General features: G+C 42.9%; 1 protein-coding gene and 2 long non-coding RNA genes across 4 annotated transcripts; 1 reads left to right on the top strand and 2 right to left on the bottom strand.

Annotated features, from left to right (window-relative positions):
• Positions 1-1,037: 1,037 nt before the first annotated feature.
• LOC134460595 (zinc finger protein 3 homolog) lies at positions 1,038-4,095 on the bottom strand. Its single transcript, XM_063212971.1, has 3 exons — positions 3,806-4,095; positions 1,983-3,088; positions 1,038-1,070 (listed from the first exon to the last, which is right to left on the bottom strand). The coding sequence occupies exons 1-3, from the start codon at positions 4,068-4,070 to the stop codon at positions 1,038-1,040; spliced, it is 1,404 nt and encodes a 467-aa protein (XP_063069041.1). The 5' UTR covers positions 4,071-4,095.
• A 10,005-nt stretch (positions 4,096-14,100) lies between these two features.
• Positions 14,101-19,617, top strand: LOC134461395 (uncharacterized). 2 transcript variants are annotated; one of them, XR_010037273.1, is made up of 6 exons: positions 14,101-14,332; positions 14,983-15,064; positions 15,594-15,643; positions 16,370-16,424; positions 16,840-16,889; positions 18,145-19,617. It is a non-coding gene; the product is annotated as an uncharacterized LOC134461395 (long non-coding RNA). The 2 variants fall into 2 exon arrangements; XR_010037274.1 differs by having other exon boundaries at positions 15,594-15,710.
• A 1,334-nt stretch (positions 19,618-20,951) lies between these two features.
• LOC134461394 (uncharacterized) lies at positions 20,952-23,138 on the bottom strand. Its single transcript, XR_010037272.1, has 2 exons — positions 22,933-23,138; positions 20,952-22,253 (listed from the first exon to the last, which is right to left on the bottom strand). It is a non-coding gene; the product is annotated as an uncharacterized LOC134461394 (long non-coding RNA).
• Positions 23,139-23,478: the final 340 nt, after the last annotated feature.

Here is a 23,478-nt window from a genome sequence, read left to right as displayed (position 1 = left end):
TGTTTTTTGTTTTTTACAGGTCTTACCTGTGGGTTGGCAGGGCGGGGTGCTAGGACCCAGGGGAAAAGTGGGCAATGATGCATCCCTCACAGCAGCATAAATTGCACTTCCGGGTTGACCCAGGTAGCTAGACAATTAGACGCTAGGTTTGGCACCTGAGCTCGTTTGAGCTACCTGGCAATTGCTTGCCGTTTGTGCGCTGCTGGTTATCGTGGCAGTGGCATTGGAGATTTGGTTGAGTGTGTGTCAACTTAAAGCCACTGGGCAAGCTCTGCTTGTGGGGTCCAGTGGAGATGAAGGACCTTTCAACTCCTAGCCCGCTCTGCCGTACCCATTGAGGGTTAGAGACGCATGTTACTGTTGGGGGCGGGGGGACACCGCCGTCTTTTCCCTGGTTTGTTTTGTTTTGTTTTGTTTTGTTTTACTACGAGCTCTTTTAGTAAGCAGGAGGTAGTGAGTGGCTTGTTTTGGGCCTACGCAGGTGTGTACGTTTTCTCACTTTGTGCTGTCTGGCACGACTGGCTCCGGTCATCCACTCCTGGGGCCAGGAGTGAATCACCGGAGACCAGTTGGTTGGCTCGGTTTCATTGTGTAGACTTATTGTGGCGGTGTTGACTCACCTGAATTAGTGCATAATCTCTCATCTGATTGGTTTGATTTCTGAGTATCGCTTCACTGTGAAATATCTTGTGTGCTGTGATTTTCTATCTCTTTTTGAGTTATTTACTTTGGATTTATTTATCAGTTTGGCGTTTTATTTAGGCCTCTATATTTTCCTTTGTGTTTGATTTACTGTGTGGTTGTTTTTTTGTAGTTCACAGTGTTGCGATTGTTCATTTAAATATATATATTAAGCTTGGCCTTCTCGGTGGCATCAGGCCTCAGCCTTCTGGTTTACACATAACCATCGCCTACTACCTTGTGGAAGCTTGTGTGTGAATATCTAGTGAACTGTACTTGTCCTCCTACCTGCCTACCTGCACCCTTTTTAAAGAAAGACTTGATGTGCAAGGAGAAAATAAAGAGAATCATATGTATTAACAGCTGTGTCCTCGTTCCTCATCCAGAACCTGTCGGGGGAAAATTGTGTATTAACACCTGGGTTGTCTCACCCGTTAACGAGACTGGCGTAGTCACCTTTTAAAACCTAATCAAGTAAAGGTCTGAAATCTTAGGAAACTCCACTCTGCTACAATTGCATCATCTAAGTTGTTTTAATTTTATCTTTCAGAAGAATTTATTTTATGATAGCAGGCAAGACTAGGTAAAACGTTAGGCAGAGATAATTGAATCATTGCAATACAAACTCCAAGCGTAGGCATCTGCAAGGTGGTTGTGAAGACGTTTTTTTATTGCCTATGTTGAAAATAGCAAAGGTCTACATTTAAGGTAGACCTAGGCCTATTGGTAGACCTAGTGCTTGACATCAAATGAAGCCACAAAGGGACATCAAAGGAGAGAATAGGCAAAAATATGTTATAAAGTTTTTATTTCTAACATGTCGCCACGCAGGACTTGAACCCGGGACGACCACTTATTACGCAGCGCACCTGCCCACTGTGCCATTCATGTCTTCAGTATTATGGAGGAATTGTCCGATATTGTGTTAGTAAATCAACACTATAAATGTTTTTAAAAATGTGCAGATTATCATAAAACCCGCGAAATGAAAGACAATGGTAACTATTGTAGTTTTTACTGGCATTATCACATCATAGACTATTAAAATAGAGTGACTGGTTCGCTTTGATCTCGTAAAATGATGCGGAACGTGCCCGTTGTGACAGCTGTTTCCAGGTTCATGTTTTATGCAACACTGATTAATTTAGCCTGGTGTTAAACCTGGGAGCTACCAGGTTAACGTTGGAGCATAAATTACCGTGGCAACTCAGCTGAGTTTCAGGTTAGCAAGGCTGATGGAACGGATCTCTGTCTAAAAATAGCTTAGTTTACCGACTTGAGCTCGGATTTGGGGTTACCGCCGTTGATGGAATGGTCCCCTGGTGCCTCTTGAGTTCCACCTTTTGAATAAAACATTTTCCACAGCTGGAACACTCAAATGGCTTTTCCCCAGAATGGATCATCTCATGTGTCTTGAGACAACCTTTGCGACTGAAGCTTTTCCCACATTGAAAACATTGAAATGGCTTTTTTCCTGTGTGTGTTGTGGTATGTCGTTTGAGCTCCGAACTATATCTAAACAGCTTTCCGCATTCGCCACACTTATGGGGCCTGTTGTCGTGATGTGTTTTTTGGTGATGCACAAGTTTTGAAGATGACTTTTTTCCTGTGTGTGTTGTGGTATGTCGTTTGAGTTCCGAACTATATCTGAACAGCTTCCCGCATTCGCCACACTTATGGGGCTCGATGTTGTGCGGTGTTCTTTGGTGATGCACAAGTTTTGAAGATGACTTTTTTCTTGTGTGTGTTGTGGTATGTCGTTTGAGTTCCGAACTATATCTGAACAGCTTCCCGCATTCGCCACACTTATGGGGCCTGTTGTCGTGATGTGTTTTTTGGTGATGCACAAGTTTTGAAGATGACTTTTTTCCTGTGTGTATTGTGGTATGTCGTTTGAGTTCCGAACTATATCTGAACAGCTTCCCGCATTCGCCACACTTATGGGGCCCGATGTTGTGCGGTGTTCTTTGGTGATGCACAAGTTTTGAAGATGACTTTTTTCTTGTGTGTGTTGTGGTATGTCGTTTGAGTTCCGAACTATATCTGAACAGCTTCCCGCATTCACCACACTTATGGGGCCTGTTGTCGTGATGTGTTTTTTGGTGATGCACAAGTTTTGAAGATGACTTTTTTCCTGTGTGTGTTGTGGTATGTCGTTTGAGTTCCGAACTATATCTGAACAGCTTCCCGCATTCGCCACACTTATGGGGCCCGATGTTGTGCTGTGTTCTTTGGTGATGCACAAGTTTTGAAGATGAGGGAAAGGTTGTAGAGCACTGGGTGCATTTATAGGTCTTCCTGTCCAGTGAATGCTTCCTGTGCTTGGAGGGCAGTGTCAAGTGTCTCTCCATGTCTCCTCTTTCCTTCATATCCCAACTTCTGATAGGCTGGATTCTTGGATTGATGCCTGCCATGACATAAATAAGGAATGTTTGAAAAAATGTGTTTAGTGTATTGTTCATTGCCCTTGTGTTCCTTCAATATGGCACCACATGCTTCAGGGTGATTTCATGTAGTTGGAAGACCTCATAGATGAAACAGAGCAAACCAAATGCAACTAGGGGGCTAGTCTGGTACTGGTTTTTAAATATAGTTTTTATTTTCATCCGTTTATGGATAAAAATAAAAACTCCATTGCGACAGGGGCGTTTTAGCCTTTTAGCTGGAATATATTTAAATCCAGAGTTTTGAAAATCAGTATTCGAAAACTCTACGAGTACACCAAAGCATTTTCAAAATATCTGTATAGGCCTACGTGTAAACAGCTTCTCAATGCTAAAACATAAATATTTGGGGAAAAAAACAGTGGCAGACACTTAACTCCTTCAGAAGCAACAATTCACTTCAGCCCTCAAGCTGATCATTAATATTTCACACCATTACAACTTCAAGATGTCAGTGTTTTTCATTTGTAAGCACTTAAAATACAATGACCCACATACTTACAGCAGAAATGATTTGTCAACACTGGTGTCCCTCCCCCATCCCTCACATGGAGTTGTTTTTTTTCTATTCAGTGGTACTAGAATTAAAACCAGTAACTAAACTGCCTTTGTAAACTCTAATAGTGCACGTAGAGTGAATGTGTGCTTTGGAAATGAAATTGACTAACCACATGACCTACCTGTTGCAGGACTAAAGCCATCATCTTCCTCCTCTTCTTTTTTAATAATCACAGGTATTATCTCAAATTCTTGGTGTGTAATGGTTGATGGCACATCCTTTTCAGTTTTAAAGCTAACTACTTCCTCCACCTGCTCATTTGTCTGAAGAGGACCATATAGGTAGTCACCAAATTCTTCTTCCTTCCTCTCTTTTTTCAGCAGCTGGGCTGACATTTTATATTGTAGAACACGAGTAAATATTAATATATTAAACCAATGAATCATCAAAAACAGCTTCTTGTGACCTGTCTTGTGACCTTCCTTCTCCCTCTTCTTCTTGGTTTTATAACTGATTAGACATCATCTGGTCTATTACCATCACCTACAGGATGATTAATTCAATTAGCATTCCATCAATCTCTTGCCTGTAGCAATCACCTGTCACACTGGTTGTGAGAAAGTTTTTTTTCTGAATTCCTTTTCCTGGGTCAGGTTAAAATGATCAGTGTCCAGGAACTGCTTACTGTTTTTGACAAAGAGTAGATAAACTGGGCTGAGATCTCTAGGTAGAATTAAGTGAAGCTTACAAAGGCTTTCAACATGTAGCGACAGATGGACTGTGTTGAGAAAGTCAACTTTATGAGTCACTTTAGATAAAAGCGTCTACTAAATGTCATGTAAAAATGAAAGTCCTGCCATTGCCTATTGCTCACAGGTGATAACAGCTTCACAGGTTCACTAATTACATCATTGATAGGGGTCAGCTGGTTCATTGAACTGGCAGGAACAGGGAGTTTACTTTCTGCATTCGAGCATAACCCACGGCCTCTCGTGGCTTATTGCCTAAATTCCTGTGTGCTTGCCTGTCTGGATTCCTTCAGTTCCGTTGAGTTCACAACATAACAGTTGTTGATTTTATCCCCCTAAAACACACTGTCCTTGCAAGCCCCTAGTTTTGGTTTTGACCTGCCTCAGGTCACTGCAATAGCATATAAAACACATGGGGTCCCGAGAGGTATGAAATTCAGAGTTTTGACAAGCGGGAGTCAGTTGGTGATGTGATTCGCATACATTGAAATAGTTGGCAATGGCCTTCTGTTCGCTAGAGACACAGAACCACTTCATAACAAGCAAAGATGATACGAATTACATTTACATTTACCACACTTTCTGTGTTCCTGGAACTAGTGGAACTATGTCAGTGTGTCAAAGGCTCCATGAATAGCCATGTGTAAAAACTGGAACATTAAGGTCAATGGGATTGGCTGAACTCTTATTTCCATGGCTGGCCGTCCCTCAAGCCTAGGTGACCTAAGCATGCACATTAAAGATAAGGTTACTAGCCTAGGTGTGGTCATAGACTCGGATTTGAGCTTTGAGCCTTACATCAACAAGATAACAAAATCTGCTTTTTTCCATCTTAGAAATGTCAACAAAGCGTGCGGCATGCCCCCCCGACAAGACGCTGAGAAACTTATTCATGCCTTTGTCACCAGTAGGCTAGACTACTGTAATGCTCTCTTCTCTGGTCTCCCAAAAAATTAATTGACAAATTGCAACTCATTCAAAATTCTGCGGCAAGAATCCTAACAAGAACCAGAATGAGAGAGCACATCACTCCTGTCTTGGCAGACCTGCACTGGTTACCTGTCTCATACAGAATCGACTTTAAGATTCTGCTGACAGTATTTAAAGCATTAAATGGACTTGCCCCTAGTTATATCTCTGACATGCTCTCTTTTTATGCCCCTGCTCGAGCTCTCAGGTCCACTGATGCCAAGCTGCTAAGGACCCCCACCCCCCGCAAAAGAAGATTGGCGACGCCGCGTTCATTTGCTATGCGCCCAAGAGATGGAACGCCCTCCCTATCGAGATCCGATCAGCCAGCTCCGTCGACTCCTTCAAGAAGCAGCTGAAGACCCACCTCTTCATCCTTGCCAACTCCTAGCTGCCAAGGCGTCATAGTGTCCCAGCTGCCGCAGCGTCCTTACTGCTCACAACCAGCCCTGGCAGGGGGCTCCCCTAGGTGGCCGCTGGTCTCTGCCTGAGGTTTCTTCCTGACTATAGGGTTTTTTTTTTCTCAGACCTCACTGAGCTTTTTTTCCCCCTACAAACTATGATTCAAGCGAAAGGGAGTTTTTCCTCACCCCTGATGCCACCAGGGGCCGCATCTGAGTGCCCAATCTCTGTGTGACTATCTATGACTTATGCTAGGCCCAGCCACTATGGACCTTACGCATCTAAGAATCCTGGTCCTAACCTACGTTGACCTTATGACTCTACAATCTCTATCTAACTCTTCTTCCTCTGCCTTCCTGCTATTTCTGCCTCTCCTCTATACCTCTCCTTTTAAATCCATCTCTAACAATGATGCTTTTTCCCATTTGTTAAGCACTTTGAGTTACATGCCTTGTATGATACAGTGCTATACAAATACAATTATTATTATTATTATTATTATTATTATTATTATTATTATTATTACACAGGGTGTGCTTTCCAATATGCAACCTTGCGTCCTCCACTTGTGCTTATGGCCTCAGCCCGCCTCCTGGCCCCGTCTGGGTGGAGAAAACAATACAGTTTCCCCGCTGTCAGCCTTGCCAAAACAATTTTGGAGGACTATTCTTCATTCACCATCCAGTTTGCAAATGAGAAAATGACTTTACAATTGAGCTTTTGCGAGATATTGAAATATAATGCTGTTGCCAGTGATGTCATCACGACGTCTTACTTCCTGGTACGAGGTCGAGTGAAGGACGCAAGGTTGCATATTGGAATGCAACCCTGGACAGCCCTTATTAGTGTTGATGGAAGAGGTTTGTATGGAGTCCTTTGCTTTTGATCATTAATGAAGTTAGTGGCTAAATGTGCCATTAGGCCAGTAATTTTCTTGCAGTCTCGTGGCGAGTGCCCTTGCGACTTATGGGACCGTTTTCAACTGCCCGCTAGAAATAAATTAACGCCTCTTATTGCTATTATCTGTTCCATTGTTGTCGTTGCAGTGGCTGCATAAGTCTGTGGGGAGAAAGAACTATTTTTAAACCCTGTTAAATTCACAAAGGCGAATAATTGCATATCATTTGCTCTAATTGATGTCAGGAGAGAGAGATACAATCATCAGAGATCTGATCTCAACCTCAAGATTAGCATACGATAGAAAACAAAGCACAAAACAAACACTTTCTAATGACGACAAACACAATAACAACAGTAATTGTCTAAAAAAAAGACCAGTAGCTTAACCAAATGAAGAGCTATTTTGTTTTAATCTGATGTTACATGTATGACAGCATCAGGAAAATTGGAACTGAGTTAATATTTCCATAGCAAAATTTAATTCAAACATTTAAACTGTCGAGAGAGAGAGAGAGAGAGAGAGAGAGAGAGAGAGAGAGAGAGAGAGAGAGAGAGAGAGAGTTAGTTACAGTGGCACTGCTCACGATTCAATTCGATAACGATTCGGGAGGTAGCGATTCGAGTCTACGATGCATTGCAATGCATAACATTTCTACTGAAAGCAAAGCAAATTTTTCATCAGTCATGATGAGGCAATACAAGCAGTCAGACACTGAACGGCATTTTATTGGCTGTTTTCTGTATTAGTCTTACAGTTTTCAATGCTTCGAAGTGCTTTCATTTAATTTAACATCTACTGCTCCGGAAATATCCACAGAAGTAATTGAAACTTGACAAAATATGCTGCATCGATTATGGCACTTGTGCGTGCTTTTGTGTGGGTGTGGGTGTAGGCCTATGTGTGTGTTGCAGTGTGTGTTGACTGACTGAGAGCCCCACCACTTATCCTATCCTATATCCTACACTCTCTGGCAGAGGCTCTGCCTGACAAGCTCCAGCCTGACTTCCCTTCTCCTTGGAGTCGCCGGGGACAACAGGAACAGACACCCATGTGGCCAGCAGAGCAGTGGGAATAGAGAGAGGAGACGACTGCTGACATCCTCGCCACTCCTGGCTGGTCCCAATCCCCAAACAGCTTCGCTCAGTGTGTGTGTGTGTGTGTGTGTGTGTGTGTGTGTGTGTGTGTGTGTGTGTGTGTGTGTGTGTGTGTGTGTGTGTGTGTGTGTGTGTGTGTGTTAGACAATCTGTGGCTGTGTGTGTGTGTGTGTGTGTGTGTGTGTGTGTGTGTGTGTGTGTGTGTGTGTGTGTGTGTGTGTGTGTGTGTGTGTGTGTGTGTGTGTGCGCGCGCGCGCGCGCGCGCGCGCGCGTGTGTGTGTGTGTGTGTGTGTGTGTGTGTGTGTGTGTGTGTGTGTGTGTGTGTGTGTGTGTGCGTAAGCTTTGGGTGTCTTGTCCACACAGTATGTATGGCAGTGAGTTAGTAGAGAAAGGGAAAGAGAAAGGAGCCGCAAAAAATCACAACACTTATTAAAGTAATATCTCCTGGACTGTCTGGCAAGCTGCCTTCTCCCACACAGCCTGAAATTGTGCCGCTCCTGCTGCTATGAGGACGGTTGAGTATGTCACAGCTATTGTCTGGGCACCAAAAAAAATGTGCTTTCTTGTTGGAGCTGATATAGGCGTGATGGTGACTCACTACCTGTGTCAGATGAGCCAGCCACAAGTGGAGAGAGAAGTTATTTTTTTGCCTTTGAGATAACTTTTTAAAATATATTTCATTTTTTGTGTTTTCTCTTTCCAATGAGTAGCCCCTTGCAATGCTGCCTGCCATTCTCGCAGTAATCGCCAGCAGGGCCACTGACAGCTTTGGCTGGGCACGGGACAAAGTCATCTGAAAGGGCCCCCTCACCCAATACATGCAATGTAATAACGACCCAATTCTGGGCCCCCCTTCTCCCAGGGCCTGGGACAACTGACCCCTTTGTCCCCCCTTGTCAGCTTCCCTGATCGCCAATTACGGAGCTCCGGCAGTAATTTGGGTAGCGACTCAAAGTTCAATTCTGAAAGTAGCTGACACCTGACTCCACCGTGGCTTTCTTGCTCCTCTATTTTCTGTCTTGTCCTCTCCTCTTCCTGCATCTCTCTCTCTCTCTCTCTTGCTGTCACTCCCGCTCTCTCTCCTTCTCCTTTCCCCTTCTTTCCTCTGCTTTCACGTGTTCTCTTACTATCTTTCCTTTCTGTCCCGCTCTCCTCTAATTCCCTCTCCTCTCCCCTCCCAATCTCCCCTCTCTCCCCCTCTAACTCACTGCATCTCTCTTCTTCTTTGTGCTTCCCTTTCTTTCCTATTTACTTTCTCTTACTCTTCTCTCCTCTCTCACTCCCTCCCTCTCGTCTCTTCTCCTATATTATATCCTTCTCAACTCACCTCTCCGCCACTCTCTCTCTTCTCTCCTCTTCTCCTCTCCCTCTCACTTTATCTTTTCTCCTGCTCCATCTCTCCTCTCCTCTCCTTTCCTCTTCTCTAACACCCTCCCTGCCTCTCTGCTTACCGTTCTGCTTTGAGCTGCCACGTTGGAGTCTTTTGCCTCCAAATCACTTGGCTCACCCAGCTCCCGGCTCCCCTCCACCTTTACTCTCCTCTCCTCTCCTCTTCTCTCTCAATTTCTCTACACCTCTCCTCTCCTCTCCCCACCAACTCCACCTGCCTACCTGCCTGCTGCTCTTTGAGCTGCCTTCATGGCGCTTGGTTCCTGGCTCCCCTCCCCTCCACCACCTCTCCTCTCTTCATCTCATCTCCTCTTTTCTCCTCTCCTCACCTCTCTGCTTTGCCTGCCTGCTTGCTTGCTTCTCCCACTCGGAGCTGCCTCCATGCACGGCTTCTCTCTCTCTATCTCTCCTCTCCCCTTTACTCTTTTCCTCTCCTCTCCTCTCCTCTCCTCTCCTCTCCTCTCCTCTCCTCTCCTCTCCTTTCTCCTCTTTCACCCCTTCTCTGCTCCAACTGCTTGCCTGCCGCTCCACTTTGCACCGCCTCCGTAGCACTCCCAGCACCCCTTCACGTCCTCTCCTCTTCTCTCTGTCTCTCTCATCTTTCCTCTCCTTTCCTCTGCTCACCCACTGCCTTTCTTCTCCTCCTCTCCTTCTCCCTTCTGCTCCACCTGCCTGCCTGCCTGCCTGTTTGTCTACCTGCCGCTCTGTCGCTCTGCTTCGAGCTGCCTCCGTGCATGGCGCTCGCCTCCCTGCTCGCAGCTCCTCTTCTCTCTCTCATCTTTCCTCTCCTTTCCTCTGCTCACCCACTGCCTTTCTTCTTCTCCTCTCCTTCTCCTGCTCCGCCTGCACTGCCTGCCTGCCGCTCTGTCGCTCCGCTTCGCCTCCCCTCTCCGCTCGCTTGCAGCTCCCCGGTGCCACTTCCTCCCTCCCTCAAGGCCATTAGCTGTGCCTGTGACAGGTGGGGATGAGGCATCGTCCTCTCATTCAATAACAGGCTGTCGCTGGTGGCAAAGGCCTGCACTTGAGCTCTTTTAAATTAGGCTGATGGATCGCGACTGCACGTGGCAAAACAGATTTGCCCGCGCGTGAGGAATGCGCCAGGGCGCCGCCCGAAATGTGGTTTTGATAACAAATGTCACCGCGGGTGCCAAAAAGTTATGGTAATGATTGTAGGGTAATAAAATCAGCATCTATCAAATCAGTGTGTGCGACGGCGTACACACATACACACACACACACACACACACACACACACACACACACACACACACACACACACACACACACACACACACACACACACACCCTTTCGCTCATGCAGCTGCGTGGGCCGCTGCATGCTGTACTGTATCTCTCTCTCTTCCTCTCTTCCTCTCTTCCTCCCTCGCTCGCCTGCCTTCTCAGAGGTGGCCCAGAGCACTGCGTGCTACTGAGGATGACCTCTGAATGGCCTATTACTCTGCTCATATTGTTTTCCATCAGCCGGGAATGAATACAGAAGAAAAAAAAACAAGAGAAAGAGAAATAAATAAAAACAAATACCAACAGCGCTCGGCAACCGCACGCACAGGAAAGAAGCGAGTGAGTGAGTGAGCGAGTGAGTGAGTGAGTGAGTGAGTGAGTGAGTGAGTGAGCGAGCGAGCGAGCGAGCGAGCGAGCGAGTGAGTGAGTGAGTGAGTGAGTGAGTGAGTGAGTGAGTGAGCGAGCGAGCGAGTGAATGAGTGAGTCAGGGAGTGAGCGAGGGAACTCTGATTCTGATAGCTGCAGGAAACATTTAATAAGGAGGCAAGAAGCACCCGGGAGGAGGCAAAAGGATGCCACGGAACAGAACAGAACAGATGTATTGAGCACAGGTGTTTAAGTATAATGCTCACTAAGTGGCACTATAATGGGGGGCATGCAAATGCAGATTGTTTTTGTTTTTGTGGGTTATTTTGTTTTGTGACAAGAACTCTGCAAAGAGAGAGAGAGAGAGAGAGAGAGAGAGAGCGCGCGCGTGTGTGTGTGTGTGTGTGTGTGTGTGTGTGTGTGAACAGGGATTGAAAGACAGTAAGAGAGAATGAGAGAGGGATGAGAGATACATAGAGAGGGGAGCGTACTTATGATCCCCGGGTCCTATGTTCCCCTGTCTTTGTATGGGAGCGGGGAACATATAGGACCCTTTTTCTAAAAAGCATTGTATGCCTATGTTTCCAAGTTTTCAAATTGTGCCCTTCCCAAAACCATCCCTAAACCTAACCTGTCGTAATGCAATGTTTCTGAGTTTTCAATTTGTGCCCTGACCAAAACTATCCCTAAACCTAACCTGTCACAGTTGCAACAGCAACCTGCACTTTGCCGTGTGGCAGCAGTCTACTTTGAAGCAGTGGGGAACATAGAACCCTTTTTTGAAAAAAGGGTCCTATGTTCCCTGGTAGAGGGGAACATAGGACCCGGGGAACATAGGGATGACCCCAAAGAGAGTGGTAGAGTTACAGTGGGAGACAGATACACACACAGACAAGCAGAGGGAGAGAGAGAGAAATAGAAAGAGCAAGAGAGACATACACAGACAGACAGAGAGACAAAAAGAGAGAGCTATGGGGTGGTATGATGCAAACAGACGCCAGATGAGAGGGAGAGAGAGACGAACTGTACACAGACAGAAAGGGAGAGATAGAGAGAAAGACTGAAAGAGAAACTTGCATAGACGGAGAGAGGCGTGAAGGGAGAGATAGAGAGGGCGGATGAGAGGATGTATATGAGTGATTCTACGATTCCCCTACGCTTTTGGCAAAAGCAAAATGTCAATTATCAGTATTTTTTTTTCAACTAAATGACCTAGATGTTTACATAGTGTATATATTTAAGTTTCCAAACAAACAAATTGCCAAGCTTAATCTTAAATCATTTGATAAATACTCAAATGAAAGCGAACATTTGCTTAATTATTTTGTCAACAGTGTTATGGACAAATACTATGTCATTTCAAACATATATAAAAATACTACAGAGTTGAAACAATATATGTTTGAAAGTGCTTATGTCCCTTAGCAGTAATGTTGTCATTAATCTGTGCAACTGATATAGAAAATGTGATTGTTGAGCTTCATAAGTAGGATTTTATGAGTCACTGTGATACAGACTGACACATTTTTCATCATAAATCCCTGTAACGTCTGATTTGAATATAGTCACCCTCCTTACACAAGACTTCCTTCTCCAGAGTTAATCCCTAGTGTATGTTCATAGGATTTTTCCAACACATAAGGGATCAATAGCGCAAAAACACTTTCAAAACAGTCAACGGTGTTACTCAACTGTGTTACGGTCAACAGTGCAGGGGAACAAGTCGGCACTTTTTTAGGAGAAAAAAACAGAGCAGACAAACCCATCTCCCTAGAACACAAATTATTTTGTTTGTTTGTCTGTCAATATGGATATAAATTGGAAAAAACATACTCCTCCTCAACTGTCATCAGTGTTGCCAGATTGGGCTGGTTCCCGCCCAATTGGGCTGCTTAGGATGGCCGTGTGCGGGTAAAAATGGCATCTATCAGAAAAACCTTCCCACTGCCATATAAATCAATAGAATTGGGCGGGTTTTTAGGGCGGATTTTGATCATTTTTTGAGCTGGAAATCATCAGCCTCATCTGGCAACCCTGACTGTCATACTTAATTGTAACACCATTGACGGTAACACCGTTGACATTTCAGCCATTTTTATGGTGTTGTGCTAACTGAGGACCTCAGAAGTTCCACCACAACACCTTAATCAATTCACGTATCTGTATGCTTTATCTGTGTTTTTCTACATGTGATTTCTAATTCAGATTCTTATGAATATGTTGATAACACAGTTGACAGGCAATTTTCCCGCTATGAGAACATTAAAAAGAATGGATTAAATTATGGAAGGATGGAGCTCAAAATTTACCAAAAAGTCTTCCCGTATCCTGCCAAAGAGGTTATGACATCACGTGATGTTATTCGTATGGCCTAAGACCAAACCATTACTGATTTATGGAGGAGGTTTCAGACCGTGACACGGTTAACACAGTTTTCGTGGACACACACAAAATGGCAAATTTCATGTATAATGGAAAGGACAGTGGTCTTTCTGACAGTTTTGTCATATTGTGATGATTACTGTGAATCAACATTTGCAATCGTCTTGGGCAAAACAAGTTTCTTTACATGCTAATATGAAGACTGAATCTGACATTGGGAAAACAGGACGGCATGAAAACGCCCAAAACCAGTATTAAATATTCATTCTTGCTGAGGGAAATAATGCTATGTCAACACTTTCTGTATTATATGAAAGATAAATGTTTTCTAATGTCCAAAACATCATTGGATGCAGTTAATAGTTAGTGGAATTGCCAAATAAAATCCACGGACTTAAAAGTGTAGGCGAATTAGAGAATCACTCCCATGTATCCATCATTTGCATTGACGTCACAATATTACGTAATCGTTTTTGCTGGACGGCAGAAGTACACATTCGTACATAGGAATTATGCAGACGAAGACAACTTTGACCATAAAATACCAAAGAAACACGCAGTGCTTGTATTTTTTTTAAACGGGATATGTACCTGGCGTTATCAGGCTATGTTGGCCACTGTGGATGTGTTCAAATCATAGATTTATTCAAATGTATTCTGCTCCACTAGGTGGCATAACCGGGACGGGTGGTACGGGAAACTGGGGGAAGAAGAGAAAGTTGTTGCTTGCTTCCAGCCATGAACTTACTCTGCCTGCGATGTATTTTTTTTATCCCGTGTTTATTTTCTTCAGTTAAGTTGTGAACTTAAACCAAACCTCTGCATTGGCAAAATACTAGCACCTTTATGCACCGTTTCTTCATTGGTGGCTGGGCACCGCGGAGGAGTAGGGTCTCGCTGCGGACTGCAGCGGGATATCTCTCTCCCCCCTCCTCCCTCTCCCCCGCGGCCCGCGCTCATATCCCTGTCGGCCATAGTCACATTACAACGGCCGCCGGTGCATTAGTACATTTTTACAGAAAAAAGACATAGGGACTAGGGGGTTGTAAAATGTATACATAAATAACTTGTTTTGGCTGTTAAACGTGTCTTTAGGCACGTAAAAAGTAAGTAAATCACTCTAGAAATCTGAAGAATGCTTACTCAGCAAAACCATCAGTTTGAGTTTGGAGAAGAAATTTCAAAGAAGGCGTCTTGTGAGAACGTGAAGACATGTAAGTTGACTAACTTTATGATATTTATTGGTACGTGGTGCACAACAACCTGCTGGGGACTGATAAACTTGTTAAGGGCAGATTATAGTTTAATCGTCGGTAACTGTCGTTCTCAATTGCACTTGAATTAGAACTAGTGAAAGTCGGCCTTGAAAGCTAAATAATCTAGCTAGCTCATGGGTGAACGACAAATCATAGCCAGTCAACGGTGCTTTAAATGTCACATATCAACACTAATGGCTGTTTTTCGATCATTTTTAGTATATGGGCACTAATAATGCGGACACGTTAATACAACAGAACCGTCATGCATATTTGTACAGAGTGCTAAAGAGGTAGCTAAGCTGATTAGCAACTTGTGGCTCCGTTTTTTGTTGACTGTTGTTGGAGTATGTCCAAGCGTTTCCTTGGATCATTGCTTTTTCAGGAGTAGACGAGAGTGCACGAAATGAAAAATACACCATCTGATAAACACGCTGGGAGGGAGAAGGGCTAGCTTCACTCTTTCGTGATGTGAGACACTCGTTTAAACGTGATGAGAGAACCTTGCTTATGCTGCCTAACCTGGTCTTAGGTTGTCATGTCAAACCTGTCATTCCTAGTATTTTCTTGTCATCACAGTATAAATCTATTAACACATTTATTTACAGAAACCACTGCAGTGAGGCTTGACATGATTATTCCTCATTCATTGCCTGGTAATACAGTGGAGGAACTTTGTAAGACTGTCTGGTAATTATTTTATTTTATATTCTGCATGTATTTATTTATGTATGAAGTGAAATGACTACCATGCTAAAGATGCCACCCAACTGCACAACATGTATATTCCCATAACATCTCCATAACCAGTCCACACTTCTGGTGTGAGACTAACACCTGAATAAGATGGGCTTACCCATAAAATAAAATATATGTCATTCTTTCTTAAACCCATGCACATCCTAACCACAAATAAGATTATTTAATTCTTAATTACTTAGACTAAAGGATAAACAGTCATGGGTAAGTTAGAGTCAGATTTGTACCCTGAGTGTTGTCAGTTCGATTAACAGCTAAATTGGAGAGGGTGATTATTAACAAGTGCTCTCCCCATTCCCCACCATGCGCATGGTACCATTCTGCTGCAATGCTCCCCTTGGGCACCAACTGGGCTGCAGCATTAATGTCATTTCAATGTGTGCGGTGTCATAATGACGATTGGACTTTTCCATCGTGTCTTTACATTTTTTTCTCTCTTTTTCTAATCCTCTCTCCGCAGCCAGCCTGCCACCCTTCCCAGCCCTCACCCAAATACATCACAAGATCAAGGTGATCAGTTGCAGCATTTGCATAGTATGAGGGAGTAATGCAACCAAGTGATCAATGTATTGAAAAAGTATGCATACCAAACTCCATTTGGCCCTTATACTTATTAATAGTAATTCAGTGTAACGTGTTATACAGAATCGCTGTGTCTCAGATGGCGCACCTATGCACCTTGAGCACAATGTTTCAGTGCATAACCAATATGGGGTGCCAGGGGTGTCAAAGTCATTGCCTGAGGGCCAAATTCGGTGTGTATGCACTTCGATTTCATACACCTTCTTTACCCATATATGACATTACAAATGTGCCTGCACATTAGTGATGTCCACAATAATCGATTGGGAAAATGCCCAAATTGATGCGGCATATTTTGTAATGTTTCAATTACTTCCGTGGGCATTTCCGGAGTAAATTAACTTTACATTAATTTAAAGCACTTCAAAGCATTGCAAACTGGAGGATTGCAGGACACAAAGCAGCCAATAAAATGTTGTTCAGTGTCTGACTGCTTGTACTGCCTCATGACGGATAAAAATGTGCGTTGCTTTCAGTAGAAATGTAATGCATCGTACAATCGGACTGAATCGATTTGAAATGAAATGTTACCTCCTGAATCGTAATCGAATTGTAAGGGTAGTGCCAATGCATTCCACTACTGCACATATACTGTTGTTGGAGTATGTCTTAAGCATTTTCTTGTATACTTTTCTTGTATCATTGCCTTTTCAGGACTAGACGAGAGTGCCTTGCGAATCCCACTGATGTGCTTTTTGCGCCTGACCAGGTGTGTAGTGTTTCTTATTTGACGTTTCAATGAAGAAGAAAAAAAACCTCAGGTACTGACAAGTCCTCCAGGGTAGTGTGGGCATTACAACTGCATGTTGAAATTGACTAAACTGGTCCTTTAATTACTTGGACTAAAGGATAAATAGTCATGGGTAAGTTAGAGTCAGATTTGTACCCTGAATGTTGTCAGTTCTATTCCCAACCTGCCAAATTGGAGAGGATGATTATTAACAATTATTATTCTCCCCATTTCCCACCCTGTTCATGGTACCATTCTGCTGCAATGCTCCCCTGAGGCACCAACTGGGCTGCAGCATTAATGCCATTTCAATGTGTGCTGTGTCACAATGACGATTGGACATTTCCATCGCGTCTTTAACTTTTTCTCTCTTTTTTTAATCCTCTCTCCACAGCCAGCCTGCCACTCTGCCCAGCCCTCACACAAAACAATCACAAGATCAAGGTGATCAGTTGCAGCATTTGCATAGTATGAAGGAGTAATGCAACCAAGTGATCAATGTATTGAAAAAGTATGCATACCAGTCATGTAAGATTTAAGCAGTAACACCTGAAAAATGTTACCTAATTATATTCAGAAGAAAGAGGTTAAAGGTAAACATTACATATCTAACTCAATGGCAGAATATATCCATTAGCATAAACAGAGATGAGTTGATATTTCATGAGTGCAACCCACAATCATTCAAGTGATTTTAAAGAAAATATAATGGTTTTTGGGGTAATTTCACGTGAAATGGGACACTTTGGGGCCCAACCAACACATTTTAATACAACTTGGTGTGCTTGTTTAGCGGCCAGGTGGTGTGTGTGTTGAGTGTGACGTGTTATACAGTATCGCTGTGTCTCAGATGGCGCACTTATGCACTTCGAGAACAATGTTTCAATGCATAACCAATATGCCAGGGGTGTCAAACTCAAATTGCCTGAGGGCCAAATTCGGTGTGTATGCACTTAAATTTCACACACACTCTTTACCCATATATGACATTTCAAATGTGCCTGCACATTAGTAATGTCAACAATAATCGATTAGGCAAAGCGGGGCAGGCCAATTCAATAATCTATTCAGCAAATGCTCAAATTGATGCAGCATATTTTTTAATGTTTCAATTACTTCCGTGGGCATTTCCGGAGTAAATGAACTTTACATTAAATTAAAGCACTTCAAAGCATTGAAAACTGGAGAATTACAGGACACAGAGCAGCCAATAAAATGTTGTTCAGTGCTTGTACTGCCTCATAACCGATAAAAATGTGCGTTGCTTTCAGTAGAAATGTAATGCATTACAATGCATCATAGAATCAGACTGAATCGATTTGAAACGAAACTTCACCCTCCTGAATCGTAATCGAATTGTAAGGGCAGTGGCAATGCATTCCACTACTGCACATATTGTGCTGCATATTAGTGTGAACTGTTCCATTGGCCTGTGCCCACTTATATTCCTGTGACACCAAATTTCATGTTCATACTATACATTAATGGTGTGTGGGCCAACTGTAATGCACATTTGAAATGACCTTGTGGGCCGAATAAAAGGACTGAGCGGGCCAGATTTGCCCCCCGGGCCTGAGTTTGAGGTCCCTGCAATCTGCCATACACACTGAAACCTAGTGCCTGAGGTCCACAAGTGTGCCCTCTGAGACACAGTATGTGTCTACAATTCACACATGATTCCTGAATTGTTTTGTTTTAGAATGAGCTCCTGCTGTTGACGGACCTCCACCAGGCTGTGCAGTGACTGCTGACCAATAAGGGTTAAAAGGACGGGTAGAGAAGTGGAGGTGGACATGGAGCCCTTTGTGTTCGACTTCGAAATACAAGAGGACATGGAGGACTTCTCGAAGGAGTGCCAGGACACGCAAAACCTAGCCGTACTGGCAACGTGTGCCCACCCTAACAGTCACACATTCCCTAAAGTTTTGGTATCAAGGTCTGTGTCTGGCAGTGCAATGAACTTGTGTACACCTAGTGGTGTTGCGGTAAGCAACCACTTGGCCAACTGAAACAAAGATGGGAGGCGAATTAATTGTTATTATCAAAATATTGTCAGCATTTCAGTGCAACAGTGTTTAGATAAGTACCTAATAAGCTAGTTGAGCCTGTGGATTTGTATTCGATTTATAATGGCTAACACTCATACACAAACAAACACACACACGCACACACACACTCCCAACATTTCCTTTGACTCTCCCACACACTCCAACACAACTCCAGTTGAGAAAATGTTCTTTTATAATCTCACCATTACGGTCTTCCTGGATGATATCAGAATAGCAGCCACTCTTGGAAATGTGTAGTAAATGTTTTATTTATGTACACGTTTATACTTCAATTATTTTCATTTAGTATTGTGTTTGGATGGCATTTTTATCTTAACAAATAAGATGCTTCAGAGGCTGAGAGTGCACATAGTTAAATGTCTGCACATATGTAATTATTCATATTTTAATTAAAAGTTTATTTTTGTGTTGATTTTGTTTGATTGTCCTGGTCCGTCTTCGGTGGATTTGAAGCTGTGTTTGTCTAATAAACAAATTTGATTAAATTGAACCAATTGAAAACATAGGCTACTTTGGCCTTCCCTTGTCTTTTCCATTTGGCTAAGTCTTTAAACAGTAATATCTGCTAGAAGTAGGCCTATCGGGAGTTGTGGATGTTTGGGTGGCCTTTTTATCATGACAAGTTTAAATCAAAGAAAGATGCATTTTATGTTTATATTTGGGTTATCTTTGTTTAACATACAGCCTATGTGATTAATCAAAGGTAAGTGCAACAATAATACTCATTAATTAAGGTTCTTTGCCGTGAATTTTAATGACTGTACATTGTAGGACTTGTGTACACTAAACTTGTCATGATTTAAAAAAAGTAAAATATTAATGTTTAAGTAGGCCTATTTTGCTGATTAGTGGATTTTAACAGACTCTTAAAATTCTGCAATACAATACCCGTCAGTTAAAAGCATCAATAAATGTCCCATGGTAGTTTTAACGATTCTTAGTCGAGATGGCCGACAGGGGTATGTTTTTTTGAACCGTACAACATGATTGCATTGACTGCCTGGGCCAAGATGGCCGACAGGGACATGGATGGGATGCCTGGGCCAAGATGGCCGACAGGGATATAGAGAGGGATATGGCGCTACAGTCCGCAGCCAGACATACTTGCCGCGGATGGCATCCTCTTCTTCGTGGCATGGCACAGGTAAGATAATGCTGCTAACCTAACTTGCTACAAGACGCACGGTACATTTTGTGTCAGGCATTTCGCAAAGTGGTGTTTTGAATAGCATATATTTTCATCTCAGATGTATCTTGTAGGTTAACTTGGATTCACTCGTTTCGTTTCATCCAAGTGGATTTCATTGTTGTTTCAGCCACGTCTGCACAATGTAGGCTATTGTAAAATATATTTCTATATCTTATCTTCTGTTTACATGTCCAATATGTTCATTTGTACTGTAGGCCTATTATTATTGACCACTTATGTTACCAGTCCATCACTGTTACCTGTCCTGTATTGCACTTTCTGTCTGTCTGTAAATTGTCAGTCCTGTCTATGTCCTGGCATGGTACAGAAAAAACGTAATTTCGTTTCCCTTGTATGACCATATGAAGAAAGTGACAATAAAAGCTGACTTGACATACTTCAATGTTTCAAATCGGTGTTGCATTACATTGCACATGTAGAAACACATAGGACAGAATGTCGGTTACATAGGCCTACTTTATTAAATAATTTTGATTTGATTAAATAAATCATTTGATAATATGACCTTCACAAGAGAAAGATAAGCACAACAAACCTGTTATTTATCTTTTATTTTTATTGTTTTGTAATTGCAGGTTCATCAGTCAGGTGGTCAGCACCCAAACTAAAACCATGAGTCATGGTGGCCAGGATGACGTCCAAGAATTGCATCCCAGCAGCACAGGTAAATACATGACTAGTAAGTTGGGATGACTGTTATTTTCTGACATTTTACATCACATTTTAATTCAGACAATATTGCCAAGGGACTTAATTATTCAGTACTGTACCAGTACATTACAATGCATGGCTAGATTCATTTAAATAGCATGTTTGTCTTTTCTTTTTTTTAATTAGATGGGGGAGCCAACGTGAAGAGGTGTCCAGAGAGGCTTCTTTCGCTTGGGCTTTGCAGCAGCACCAGGACCTCACCATCAGTGATGCTGGTCCCCTCATCCATCGGGCCTACCCTTACATTCCTCCCCTGATGCACTGATCACCTGTACCAGTTGTTGGAGTTTTCAGCAGAGCTCTAAATTAACTTTTTTAATCACTAGTAGCCAAAATGGCTAGTATGTTAATCTCCGGTACATTAAATAATGGGTCAAAGTGCCAAGTATGTTTTTTCTTTTCTACCAGCAAAACTTAATTTTCCCAGCATATGGCTGGTTGGCTGGTGAGCCCTGGTTGTCATTGATAGTGAGTAGTTGTGATAATAAATAACTGAAATGATGAAGTCCATCCAGACATGTTTTGCTTATTTTATTGTACTAATACAACAACGTAGAACATTTTCTGTGAACGTGAAGTGAAAGCCCAACTGGGAAACTCCAACTCCCATTGACATTGTGACACAGCACACAAGTGTTCACTGCACGAAATTGCATTTATGCTTCACCCGTGCAAGGGGGCAGTCCCCAATGGCGCCCCAAGTGCGGCGGTACCATTCTCAGGGTATCTCAGAGTGCGTCTTAATATGGGACCTTGCCTCCTCCACTTGCTTCTCGTCATGATGACATCACGGACAACATCATTATATTTCAATATCTTGCAAAAGCTCAATTGTGCAGTCTTTTTCTCATTTGCAATTGGGATGGTGAATGAAAAACAGTCCCTCAAAAGTTGTTGTGGCTAGGCTGACAGCTGGGAAACTTTATCGTTTTCTCCACGGAGGAGGGGCCAGGAGGCAGGACGAGGAGACAAGCGCAAGTGGAGGAGGCAAGGTCGCATATTAAGACGCACTCTCTGTCATGGAGGAGGATGGGGGAGAGCACTGATTAATTAACTCCCCCCACCAACCTGGTGGGTCGGGAGTCCAACCGGCAACCTTTGGGATACAAGGCTGACACTCTAACCACTTACCCATGACCGCCTGTCAATCTTCAGTCTAGTCTAACTAATTATATTGTCTCCACTAAATGTTTATCTCAGGTGACATGGGTATACTGGTATGGGGATAGTGCTGTATGTAAATAATATTAACCCATTTTAGCCGGCACCTGCAAAAAATGCCAGCCAATTGCCTATACCCTTTTTAAGAAAGGTGCCCTCATCCTATAAAAAAAACCCCAAATAACTAAATAAGTCTCTGAATATACATATACAGACATGAAATGAGTTTTAAAAGCCAAGACCATCCTCTTGCATTAGAACATGTTAATTCAGCTCTAACCACATTTTTTATCTAAAAAAATCTAATATGTCATGCCTGAATGCTGTGTCGCTCCAGGCACCTAGGTCAATACAACGTGTTCACAGCATCCAGCATCAATGGGTTGACTATTACAGGCCTAGTTCAACCAATAAGTACTTGCACGTCTATTGTACATGTCCACCCCAGAATAGATATCCCTTCCCATCACCTACATAACCTTGAAATGTATTTGTACTTTGTGTCTAAAAATAAAGTCTTTGAGCCATTGAATGAACTGATTACTACATTGAGTTGGTGTGATAGGTTGAAATCGGCTAAACTTGGCTTGGTGTGCTGGACCTCTGGCTCTTCCATACATCCAATGTGTCATGACATCAGATCATCGCTCTTCTCATCTGGAGAAACAGAAAGATAACACTTAGCTGACACTTCTCCAAAGCAACTTTGTTACTCACAGTGAATTGTTAACTGTCCCTGCAGCATGGGGCTTGGTGCCTTGCTCAAGGGTACTTCAGCCTGGATGAGGTGTAGGATGGGATTTGAACCCGCAACCCTCCAATCTTAATACCACTTCCCAAACCATTAAGCCTCTGATGTGTGTGATTTCAGAGGGCAGGCAATTTGGATGACAACACAACAAAGTGGTGCACTGTATATTATTGACAAGGACAACACCAAGACTGGTGGGCCTATGCATGTCATAGGCCAGCATGGATAAGGTAGGGTGGCATTTCATGACAGCATCATGCTGGAGAGTAGGCCTAAGCTACTTGGGAAATCAGCGCTAGAGATGTACACATGGTTTATTTTTACATTTGAACCTCAACAGTATGAACGGCATAGCCTTGCTATTTCACCAAGAGCTTTATGAATCCCGTGTTTACGTTACAGCCTGCAATATCTTAGCATACGCCCATCATAGCGTAATGATGCTGCTAACGTTAATCATGGAAAGCATCTTACATTGACCTCGCATAAAAAAGCCACTGAAATTGCACATTAGACTTAAATTAACTAGCGTTCACGAATTAAGAGACAAATGATGATATAAAGGATGGCAAATGAGAAACTTACCGTGGTGCTCATCCAGGCTACTCGAGTAGGCTAGTTTGATGGTTTTCCAGTTGGTTGCCGCGATTCACCTCAGCTTTCTCGTTTTATTTTGAGATCCAATGGAAAGTCACGCCTGGTTTGTAACCCTATCTGTTTTTGTAACAAACAGCCCAATGGGTGTTTACGGTGTTTAGTTTATCGGTGATCCAAGTTACGTTATGAGTTACTAAACGTTGCGAGTCCCATACTGCCCTGCTAAGGCAAAAGGCAGTAACTTCAAATTTTTCAAAAATGAGTTTTTGTCATATTTGCAATAATAAGCATCAGTTTTATCATGTGAACAAACATGCAGTTTGAAATCAGTTGTTTTGAGGGTAAAATAAGATGCAAAGTAAAACAAGTTGAAAATCCTTTGGGTAAACTAAGGCAGAACACAGTAACTTCAGTTACTGCTGAAGAGCCTTCTGCTCTGGACCTGCAGAATTCTGGAACTCTGATGTTCCAAACTGAGGCAGAACACAGTAACTTCAGTTACTGTTCATCTGTTAACAGTTAAAACTCCTTCTT

Source organism: Engraulis encrasicolus, chromosome 13 (assembly GCF_034702125.1).
Source record: "Engraulis encrasicolus isolate BLACKSEA-1 chromosome 13, IST_EnEncr_1.0, whole genome shotgun sequence".
Taxonomy (NCBI): domain Eukaryota; kingdom Metazoa; phylum Chordata; class Actinopteri; order Clupeiformes; family Engraulidae; genus Engraulis; species Engraulis encrasicolus.
The sequence above is the reverse complement of the archived record's forward strand: the minus strand, read 5'-3'. Positions and strand labels throughout refer to the sequence as shown.